This window comes from Lampris incognitus, chromosome 14, assembly GCF_029633865.1.
Source record: "Lampris incognitus isolate fLamInc1 chromosome 14, fLamInc1.hap2, whole genome shotgun sequence".
Classification (NCBI taxonomy): Eukaryota; Metazoa; Chordata; class Actinopteri; order Lampriformes; family Lampridae; genus Lampris; species Lampris incognitus.
The window spans coordinates 22,461,894-22,472,681 of NC_079224.1; the positions used below are offsets into that span (position 1 = coordinate 22,461,894).

General features: G+C 44.2%; 2 protein-coding genes across 2 annotated transcripts; both read left to right on the forward strand.

The window, feature by feature from the left end:
- The first annotated feature begins 439 nt into the window (after window positions 1-439).
- On the forward strand, window positions 440-1,985 carry LOC130124018 (regulator of G-protein signaling 21-like). The gene is made up of 4 exons (XM_056293381.1): window positions 440-472; window positions 700-784; window positions 1,060-1,226; window positions 1,612-1,985. Exons 1-4 carry the CDS (start codon window positions 440-442, stop codon window positions 1,786-1,788), a joined length of 462 nt encoding a protein of 153 aa, XP_056149356.1. The 3' UTR covers window positions 1,789-1,985.
- A 5,307-nt stretch (window positions 1,986-7,292) lies between these two features.
- Window positions 7,293-10,544, forward strand: LOC130123786 (regulator of G-protein signaling 13-like). The gene is made up of 5 exons (XM_056293076.1): window positions 7,293-7,602; window positions 7,723-7,782; window positions 8,094-8,155; window positions 8,275-8,441; window positions 9,685-10,544. Exons 1-5 carry the CDS (start codon window positions 7,403-7,405, stop codon window positions 9,865-9,867), a joined length of 672 nt encoding a protein of 223 aa, XP_056149051.1. The 5' UTR covers window positions 7,293-7,402; the 3' UTR covers window positions 9,868-10,544.
- The last annotated feature ends 244 nt before the right edge of the window (window positions 10,545-10,788 follow it).

The window sequence follows — 10,788 nt, forward strand, 5'->3', positions numbered from 1 at the left end:
CCTTGCTTGAAAAAGTTAGTTTTGTGTTTGGAAATCTTATACTTCTCTAATCCTCTCCATCTCCCATTGATGGATGGCACCATAGTTTATCCATGAAAGTTTTGGACAAGATGCCATAGGCAAAAGGTGATGAGGGAGGACACTCCTTAAATCACTGTCGAGCTCTGCAACAGACATGGAAGGATGCCCAGTCTCTCCCAAACAACAACACTTTGCATGCTGATTTCCATATATTCCAGTCATGGCAGGGGGGCCGCGTATAGATTTGTCTCGTCACTTCACACTCCCTCATCTCCAAACAATCACAATTTCATCCGCACTCTGGCAGGACCTTATTTCTCTCTTTGCATAGAGGACGTGGCGATGGCAATAAAGTGAGGTACTTCAGATTTGATTGCAAGGGCTTTACTATTTCAACAGGCTACATCTCACAGCAGCCATGTGGAAAGTACCAGGGAGTTTTGCACTCACTGTAAGTCTTACCTTTGTATCATAAAGTCTCTTGCCAGAAGCTTGTGTTTATTCTGAAAGAAATTGGAATTGGCTGTCAATATTAAATGCATTAAATGATGGAAAATAGATGAATAATCTCAACCCCTGATACATGATAAGATGACAAGCATGTAAGCGTGCAGCCTTCATGCACTGTGCAGTTCACAGATAATTGGGACGATGATTGATCTTGATGCTCTTTTCAAGGGTAGATTGTGTTGCTTTCCCAAGGATCCGCTTGAGGATGTCTACACTTGGAGTGAGTCTGTGGACAAGGTCCTGGATTGCAAAGGTGAGAACATTTTTTTGCTACCACGTCCCGTATTGACTCCCCCATTTAACACTCAGTTGCCTGAGGATTTAATTTCATCAAATCAATACTCTTGAATTCAGAGTTATCATTTGAAAACCAAGTAAGTCTCTCTCTCTCTCTCTCTCTCTCTCTCTCTCTCTCTCTCTCTCTCTCTCTCTCTCTCTCTCTCTCTCTCTCTCTCTCTCTCTCTCTCTCTCTCTCTCTCTCTCTCTCTCATGCTCTACTGCCCACTTAATCTGGGCTGTCATTTCTAGCGGGGCAGATAGCCTTCCGGGAGTTCCTGAGGTCAGAGTACAGTGAGGAAAACATATTGTTCTGGCTGGCCTGCGAGGAATACAAAAAGATCAAGACTGTGCCAGAGATAATCTCCTCTGCCAATAGGATCTACGCAGAGTTTGTCCAGACTGAGGCACCCAGACAGGTAAAAACAACTGACTGCAAACCGACCACCCGGCAAAAAAGGAAGTCTGGAAGTCTCAATTTCTGGTGTATTTACAGACTTTATGGAAGATGCCATTTTGCAAATGTCAGCTATGAAGTACAGCACATTTATGAGGTTCAGTTAATGAAGTGATTTTTAAATCTAAGCTTAGAGGACCTCTGGTGGTGTCATTGGAGGGACGTAAAGCTTTGGAGCTGTGGCTTTTTATGTTATACAGTCTGCAACTTCACTTCATACACATCAAAGTCAAGTTTCTGACTTCTGTGGTTAGAGCTTGACCAGAAAGCAACAGAAAGAGAGGGACAATTAAAAGAATGGATAAAAATACCTCCCACCCCCACCTGGCATTATTGTTTGCTTGCAGATCAACATAGATTGTGGCACCCGGGAAAACATTACCAAAAACATCTCCCAGCCCACCTTGATGTCGTTCGACACCGCACAGAAGCTCGTCTACAGTCTGATGGCCAGGGATTGTTACCCACGTTTCCTCAAATCTGACATCTACCAGAGACTCCTGAGGAGATCCCATTCACAGTGACTGTTTCAACCTCACAGGCTCTCAGCAAGGCCCATGACCTTCTCCAAATCTCCAGTCTGTCTGTCTGTTAGTTCACCGTGGACACCTGGTCCATCCCATACTACCAGCACCTTAACTGTAGCAGAAACATTTGTCAGGCTTTTGCCCACCTGCAAGATTCAGTAGTCAGATACAGGTCATGAGAGGCTGAGATTTGTTCTTTATCGCATCTGAGTTATGTTTAGGTTTAAAATCCCTGTACAGAGAAAGATATTGTGCTTATCACTCAATGTGCTTTTCATTCTCTGTTTGTGCTTTTAATTCATCTGCTAATTTATTACTCAAAGTAATGCCTTATTATAAATAGTATTATTAACATTTTTCTAATGAGATTTGGTCTAATCAATATAAATTTGAAAAAAAAAGTTCTGACCGTTCAAAATGTTCTTTGAAATAAATGTACGAGTCTATTGTTAGACTTCTGTCTCAGGCTTCAGCTGAGAAAGCTCTAATTTACTTGTCTATTACATCGAGCTGTCTGAAATCTTCCCTCCAAATAAGACCAAATGATGAGTGACATACTGGCATTTGGGTGCGGTCATTTTGAATGGCATGCAAAATACTTAATCTGTTAGCCATCAGTGTCCATGAAGTATGTGCTTATATAGTTGGAGGTCAAAACAAACACCAGATGGCAACAGCGTCCTTTCTGCAAAACCTGTCGATGAGGCTACAGCTCCAGAGTAAGGAGCAACCTGACACAGCTAGCCTTCTCTCATATTGTGTGGTTTGTTTGTACAATCCTCTAACTGAATTCAGTGTAATTAGGTTAGGGATACATAGTGGTGCACCACCATACTCAGGAATCAGGAACACTTTATTTGTCATTTCATTTTATGCACTTTCGTATATGAAATGAAACAAAATATCATTTCCCCAGCCCACTGCAGTGAAACACAAAGACAAAAACAGATACCCAAACTACAAGAACACATATATCCAAACTAAAAAAAACTACAAAGCTACAAAAACATATATATATCCAACATATCAAAAAAGACTTCTTTTTTTTTCACTGTCCAAGAGAATGAACACCAGCCAGAATGACTGTCGGAACTGCATGGGCTAGCAGTTAGCTTAGCCTGCCCCGCTTCTGGGTCCTATCAGACCGCCCTTGGTGTTTCCTCTTCGGGCGCAGCTCCGGGCAGGGCCATGGTCCTTGGGCCCACCAGACCAGGCTACCTCAGCCGATCCAATGCCAGCTCTCCCAGCCAGACGCCCCCAACACACCTCTCCAAACTCCACACAACGACACCAAAAACACAGTCAACGCCAGGTGAGGCCGCTGCCAGACCGCCCTTGGTGCCATCGGAACCGCCGGTCCGCATGGGCCAGCAGCCAGCCTAGCCTGCCCTGCCTCCGCATCCCGTCAGACTCCCCCCGGTGCTTCCTCTTCGGGTGCAGCAACAAAGAGAGAAAACTGAAGTTGTTTGGAAGGGGAACTGTGAAGGAGGATTGAGGTGGGGGTGGGGAGATGCACTTTTGGGACATTTACAATGGGTTTCATTGTGTCTTTTGCAATTTAGCAAATAATTCACAATGGAAACGTATTTTTGAGTCATTTGTAGAGTGCCATTTTCCATTTCAACCCTTACGGCGAGAGCTAGTCAAATTTTGGACCAGATATAGAGCAGACTACATGTTGTTTTTACATGTTTACATAACCAATGCAAATCAAGACAAGATATGATGTATTCAAACACACCTCCCTTTACATTTCAGGTACATTAACCTTGACACAATAAAAAATAATCCCCTATGAAGGATCCTTTTTAAAAAGGGAACTATAGCTGTGGAATAGACATTGTATGAAAAGCTTATGAAGAGCATAATGTGTTATTCAGATACACGCAAATATAGATATGTGCAAGTATTATGCAGTTCATTAGCAATCATTTTAAAAGGGACCTGCATGCTAAATTCACATTTGTCTGTGCTGGAATTCACTATAAGTGCTGGTGAGTTTTATTCATGGGCTGTCAAAGGGAAGAAAATGATAATATTGTGCTTACAAGTGTGTGAGATAGGATGTGTTGTTTTACCTTTGGTTCGGCAGGCCTCAACCTGACAGTGTCTAATGTGTCTGTTAGGTTTTGCCATGGGGGAGGTGGAAGCAGTCGGAGCCAGGTTTCATTGGCTGAACATTTTGTTCTACTTGCTTTGTTAACAGTGTTTATTCTCAGATGTGTGGCAGTTGTGCATGGCAGGGGTGTCTCGGCATTTGTACAGACTAAACCGAAACTTCCTATGGTGACAACATTGGATGGCGTTTTTTGGTTCGCATCCATCTCATTATGGGTGAAGATTTGTTAGTCTAAAGGAAAGGCAGGACTCAGGAATCAGGAACACTTAATTTGTCATTTCTGCTGGAGGAAACAAAATATCACAGCCCACAGCAGTGCAACACAAAGACAAAAACACAAAACTACAAGCACTACAAGAACACATATATCCGAACTAACACATATATCCACACATATAACACATATACACTCACCGGCCATTTTATTAGGCACACCTGTCCAACTGCTCGTTAACGCAAATTTCTAATCAGCCAATCACATGGCAGCAACTCAATGCATTTAGGCATGTAGACATGGTCAAGACGATCTGCTGCAGTTCAAATCGAGCATCAGAATGGGGAGGAAAGGGGATTTAAGTGACTTTGAACGTGGCATGGTTGTTGGTGCCAGACGGGCTGGTCTGAGTATTTCAGAAACTGCTGATTTACTGGGATTTTCACGCACAACCATCTCTAGGGTTTACAGAGAATGCTCCGAAAAAGAGAAAATATCCAGTGAGTGGCAGTTCTGTGGGTGAAAATGCCTTGTTGATGCCAGAGGTCAGAGGAGAATGGCCAGACTGGTTCGAGCTGATAGAAAGGCAACAGTAACTCAAATAACCACTCATTACAACCGAGGTATGCAGAAGAGCATCTCTGAACGCACAACACGTCGAACCTTGAGGCAGATGGGCTACAGCAGCAGAAGACCACACCGGGTGCCACTCCTGTCAGCTAAGAACAGGAAACTGAGGCTACAATTCGCACAGGCTCACCAAAATTGGGCAATAGAAGATTGGAAAAACGTTGCCTGGTCTGATGAGTCTCGATTTCTGCTGCGACATTCGGATGGTAGGGTCAGAATTTGGCGTCAACAACATGAAAGCATGGATCCATCCTGCCTTGTATCAACGGTTCAGGCTGGTGGTGGTGGTGTAATGCTGTGGGGGATATTTTCTTGGCACACTTTGGGCCCCTTAGTACCAATTGAGCATCGCGTCAACACCACAGCCTACCTGAGTATTGTTGCTGACCATGTCCATCCCTTTATGACCACAGTGTTCCCATCTTCTGATGGCTACTTCCAGCAGGATAACGCGCCATGTCATAAAGCTCGAATCATCTCAGACTGGTTTCTTGAACATGACAATGAGTTCACTGTACTCAAATGGCCTCCACAGTCACCAGATCTCAATCCAATAGAGCACCTTTGGGATGTGGTGGACCGGGAGATTCGCATCATGGATGTGCAGCCAACAAATCTGCAGCAACTGCATGATGCTATCATGTCAATATGGACCAAACTCTCTGAGGAATGTTTCCAGTACCTTGTTGAATCTATGCCATGAAGGATTAAGGCAGTTCTGAAGGCAAAAGGGGGTCCAACCCGGTACTAGCAAGGTGTACCTAATAAAGTGGCCAGTGAGTGTATATCCATGGGCAGCATGGTGGCCCAGTGGTTAGCGCTGTCGCCTCATAGCAAGAAGGTCCTGGGTTCGAACCCTAGGGTTGTCCAACATTGGGGGTCATCCCAGGTAGTCCTCTGTGTGGAGTTTGCATGTTCTCCCCATGCCTGCGGTGGGTTTTTGTCCAGGTGCTCCGGTTTCCCCCACCATCAAAAAGACATGCATGTTAAGGTTAAAGTCCTGTCTGTGCCCCTGACCGAGGCATGGCAAGACGAACTGGAGTCAGTCCCCGGGCGCTGCACGGCAGCTGCCCACTGCTCCTAGCTACACAGCTAGGATGGGTTAAATGCAGAGGAAGAATTTCCCCAAGGGGGATTAATAAAGTAGTAAAACCACACACACACACACACACACACACACACACACACACACACACACACACATATATACGTATATACATATATATCCAACAAACTAACACATATATCCAAACTAAACAACAAAAAAAATCACTGTCCAAAAGAACAAACACCAGACAGGATGACTGTCAGTACTGCCTGTCTGCATGGGATAGCAGCTTGCTTAGCCTGCCCTGCATTTGCATCCTGTCAGACCACCCTCTTTGGGAGCAGCTCCAGGCAGGCCCGCGGTCTGAGCCCACTGGATGAAGCAGACCAAGCTCTCCCAGCCGATCCAGCTCTAGCTCTCCTCTCTCTACGTAAGAAAGTCTACTTTAATCTCATCCATGTGCCAATGGTTGCATGCAATTACAGTATCAGAAAAACAAATGTTCTGGTCCAATATGGCGGTTCAGACACAAACAGAACCCAGTATATAGGATGGAGGTGATGCACGCACCATGCCTTAAAAAAAGAAAGTATGAATTTTATTTAATATTTCAAAAACCGTTATACCCTCACTGCGATACCTTTTCAAGTAAATCTATATTGCTATTCCACTAAAGACACCTGCCGTTAATCATTACTGTAAACCGGTAAAAATGTTGCGGCAACCTGAGCTGCAGATGTTACCGTACAGACACGAGGGAACACCCTAACATTGCAATGAGAGGATGTGGTCATACCCTTTTTTCTTTTTTTCTTTTTGAAATTAGAATCACCAATTAAATCTGAGACGGTAAAGGTCATTGGTGAAATGTGCTTGATTCAGTTGAACTCTCTGCGTTTCATCGTTTGTCTTTATTTACGTTAGTCTGACCTTTCGTGGCGAGGATGATGTTGCACTGAATGATGCAGAACAGCAAAGTGGAAGTGAAAGACGAATGCATGTCATGTGTTACTTTCTGTCTGGTTTCATCTGTAAAAGTTCAATTGGCTTTTGTGTAGTTCCCAGTGAGCACTGATGCCATCCAAAGCTTAAATGAGACAACTTACACCCTTTGTGCAACTCTTTTTTGTTTATTTTTCTTTTTTTAACTACTTTATTCACTCGATCACATAAGTTAGGTTTGCTTGTCCTAGCAGGTGAGATTATCACAAATTTCATGATATCATGCGCTGGAAACTCACCGCTGTCTAAAATACACGTTACTTCCAGCAGATGAAATGTTTTTAAATAAGCAGACAATGGCATTGGTTCTTGAACACAACTGGGACATGGGATGATGCTTGTCATTTGCATATCTGATACTGAATTTTCCATTGACCCATTTGCAATTTGCATGTGTAGACAGCAAAACCAAACAAGTGATGACATGGATAGGTTTTAGGAGCTATACTACTAACGGATGGCCATAACGCCACTCTGATCCAGAGAGCGTCACCCCAAGCTTCCTCTATTTCTGTGGTTAGTTCAGAGCCGTTTGGTGACGCCACTGGCAAACCTCAGAGCAGACTCTCCCCCTCTTTATAACGTGGTGCTGACAAAAATGATCAGACAGACAGACGCATCGTGTCGGCTGAACATCCGCGAACTTCTCACGCCTCATTTTCAAGGAGTAGCCCAGAATGCGTACTTAGGACCCTCATGGTGCGACGTCTTCATCATGCCAAGCCTAGTCACATCACCGCCAAGGGAGCTAAAGCCCCGTAACATGGACAAAGAGGACATGAGTTGGAAAACGCCCAAGTAAGTATTTCTTTTTTCATCCAACTGATGGCGAGCATCTCTGAGTTGGTGTCTGCGGACTGTCAAGTTTGGGAAGAAGGTGTGGTTAAAGGTAGTCTTACTGTTCTATGTCTGTTTCAGGAGAGGAAATCTGAAGTGTGGGCTGCAGCACAGGTCTCCTCAGGTCTTAAATAAAGACGGGTGAGTAAAACAAGGTGAACCTGCTCTCTGAAATTCCCTCATGAAAGGGCAAGTAACTTCTCGGGAAGATGAATGTGGATTGTTTTGTTTGTGTGTGTGTGTGTGTGTGTGTGTGTGTGTGTGTGTGTGTGTGTGTGTGTGTGTGTGTGTGTGTGTGTGTGTGTGTGTGTGTGTGTGTGTGTGTGTGTGTGTTTGATACATAGTGTTATACATAGATTACCCCATAAATTCCTCTTAATCAAAAATATCAATTTTTGATTTTTGATTCTTCAACATTTCACAACTTAACTACTATGGCCCCCTTTTTACAGACTTTGCTTCGAGGAGCTGTCCCAGTGGTCTCACTCGCTGGAGGGACTTCTGTCCTCAAAATGTGAGTTAAGGTTGTTTTTTTTTAATCTTTATTGTTGCCTTATGCGATACATGTGATAGACACCGTACACTTTCTTCTTCGATATTGTTTAATGTTTGCCCCCCCCCCCGCCATTTTAGATGGAATGTTGACATTTCAGGCCTTCCTGAAGTCGGAGTTTAGTGAGGAAAACATTGAGTTCTGGCTGGTGTGTGAGGATTACAAGAAGATCAAGTCTTCCTTCAGGATGTCCTCCAGGGCCAAGAAGATCTTCAAATGCTACATTCAACCAGGCTCTCCTAGAGAGGTGTGTGTGGACACAGCGTTGATATCTGCTGACAGATTTGCATTCACCTCTTGACAGATTATATCGTTGCAAATGAACACACACAACACACACACACACACACACACACACACACAGTCCTGTCATTCTACACCCCAATCACTTTGTCCCTTTTAGCCACTGTCTGATGTTGTCTTTTTATGTTCACTCTCTCTCTGTCTCACTCACTCCATCTTCTACTCTCTTTATCTTTCTCTCTTCCTTCCCTCACATCATCCCCTTCCCGTCTGTCTCTCCATTTTTGCTCTCTTCTGCATGCTCCCACGACAAGGGGATGTGCACAATCGCATGTGCTCTGGAGGAAACAGAGAGAGAGACAGAGACAGAGAGAGCGAGAGAGAGAGCGTGAGAGAGAGAGCGAGACAGAGACAGAGAAAGAGAGACAGACAGAGACAGAGAAAGAGAGAGAGAGGGAGGGAGTGAGAGAGAGAAAGAACGAGTGAAAGACAGAGGGCGTGTGAAAGTGAGAGAGAAAGAGTGAGAGTGAGACAGAGAAAGATAGTGAGAGAGACACGGAGTGAGAGAGCGAGAAAGAAAGAGTGAGAGAGAGACAGTGAGCGAGAGAGAGAGCGAGAAAGAGTGAGAGAGAGAGAGAGAGAGAGAGAGAGAGAGAGAGAGAGAGAGAGAGAGAGAGAGAGAGAGAGAGAGAGAGAGAGAGAGAGAGAGAGAGAGAGAGAGAGAGAGAGAGAGTGAGCAGGAGAGAGAGAGAGAGATAAGAGAGTGAAAGAGAAAGAGAGATAGAGAGATATAAAGAGAGTGAAAGAGAAAGAGAGAGACAGGAAGGTGTCAATGCAAATTCTGGGGAGTTTTGCAACTTCTCTGTAGTTATTGTGTGATCTTTTTCTGACCTTGGTAGTGGCTTTGACTTCTGTGACAGATACAAAGCACTCACACAGCCTCAGCAGCGGTGTTGTGCATTAGCATCGGTACCTGTTTTCTCTTCCAGTTAGGCAATTAGAAAGATGGACTAACTGGGTTAACTGGTTAACAACTCTTTCATAGCGTAAAACGCTGCTTAATATTACTGATCAACATCGCTGCTATGATGTTTTGTGCCGATGGGTCACAGCCAGCCCCTTGCCCCGATGCTCGCACCCCCGGCACAGGCTACCACCACAAGCATCTTTTAAACCTGTTGGAAAAGTTGCACACTAGCCCTAATGTATGTCTATAAAACTCATCACCCAATTTTCTCTGCCTCCAGATCAATATTGATCATAAGACCAGGGAGCTGATCAGACACCACATGAAGACGCCCACTACAGTGTGTTTTGACGAGGCCCAGAAGATTGTCTATGGCCTAATGGAGAGAGACTCTTACCCACGCTTCCTCCGGTCAGACGTCTACAGGACTATGCTGGGCTCCACGTCCACAACAAAGTGTTAGAGATGACTCCAGAGACACCTGTGCTGTATGGTCCAGACTGTTGGCTGAGCTGGGCCGTGGACTGCCATTGCCACGTGTCGCTGTCTGGAAGCAGCTATAAATTGGGGTGAATTCATTGGGCGTGTGTGCATGTCCTGAAACCACCGGTGGTGATTTCTTGGACTACTATTGGGGTCGCCCACAGCAATAGTAGCCGCATATGATTGGCTGGGTGTGTTTCTTAAGTTTGGAGAAAAAAACTGAACATCACCAATTCTGGGGTCACCGAGTATGTACCAGAGATGCCAAGATTATACGAGATTGCGAGGGACTTTCCATTTCAGACGCATGGGGAAGTATATCTGGTACAAACAAAACACCCTCCAGGCAGCGAGCGCTTTGAGTGCATGAGTTAATGCCTGCAGCTGCGTGTTATCTTTGGGTTCGCGTCATCTCTGTAAAGTAGCTGATGAGGAGTTACTATTTTCAGCTGAGAAATGTCCATGTACAAAGCGATTAATTTAAAAACTTTCTGAAATATTCACAATACATTATAACTAATCCGTTATAAGCTAGATGTTGGTGAAAACCTGCCGCATGTGTTAATAACTGAATATGCATGTAAAAAAATGAAGGGGTTTTACATATTTAATAAAATGTTGAACATGCTCTGAAATAAACCACCTGATTAACTTGTAACCAATTTAATTACAAGTACCTCTCTAGACTGTTTCTCATGCACACACACACACACACGCACACACGCACACACACACACGCACACAGGCATAAGGGGTCAATATTTTACTCAACATATGTCCAGGAGTAAAGCAGCATATGTCTAACACATATGCACACACACTACATTACTGCACATGTAGTAGAGTAGGTTTAACAGATATTATTACTATGCAAGCAACAGCAAGAATAAGCCTCACAAGA

What these genes read in the sequence shown, in the direction of transcription:
- LOC130124018 (XM_056293381.1), top strand. Translation starts at nt 440, where the DNA reads ATGTGGAAAGTACCAGGGAGTTTTGCACTCACT. An exon ending in CAAGGTCCTGGATTGCAAAG is followed by an intron (nt 785 to 1,059) that starts GTGAGAACATTT and finishes TGTCATTTCTAG; the next exon opens with CGGGGCAGATAGCCTTCCGG. An exon ending in AGACTGAGGCACCCAGACAG is followed by an intron (nt 1,227 to 1,611) that starts GTAAAAACAACT and finishes GTTTGCTTGCAG; the next exon opens with ATCAACATAGATTGTGGCAC.
- LOC130123786 (XM_056293076.1), top strand. Translation starts at nt 7,403, where the DNA reads ATGATCAGACAGACAGACGCATCGTGTCGGCTGAACATCCGCGAACTT. An exon ending in GGGACTTCTGTCCTCAAAAT is followed by an intron (nt 8,156 to 8,274) that starts GTGAGTTAAGGT and finishes CCGCCATTTTAG; the next exon opens with ATGGAATGTTGACATTTCAG. An exon ending in AACCAGGCTCTCCTAGAGAG is followed by an intron (nt 8,442 to 9,684) that starts GTGTGTGTGGAC and finishes CTCTGCCTCCAG; the next exon opens with ATCAATATTGATCATAAGAC.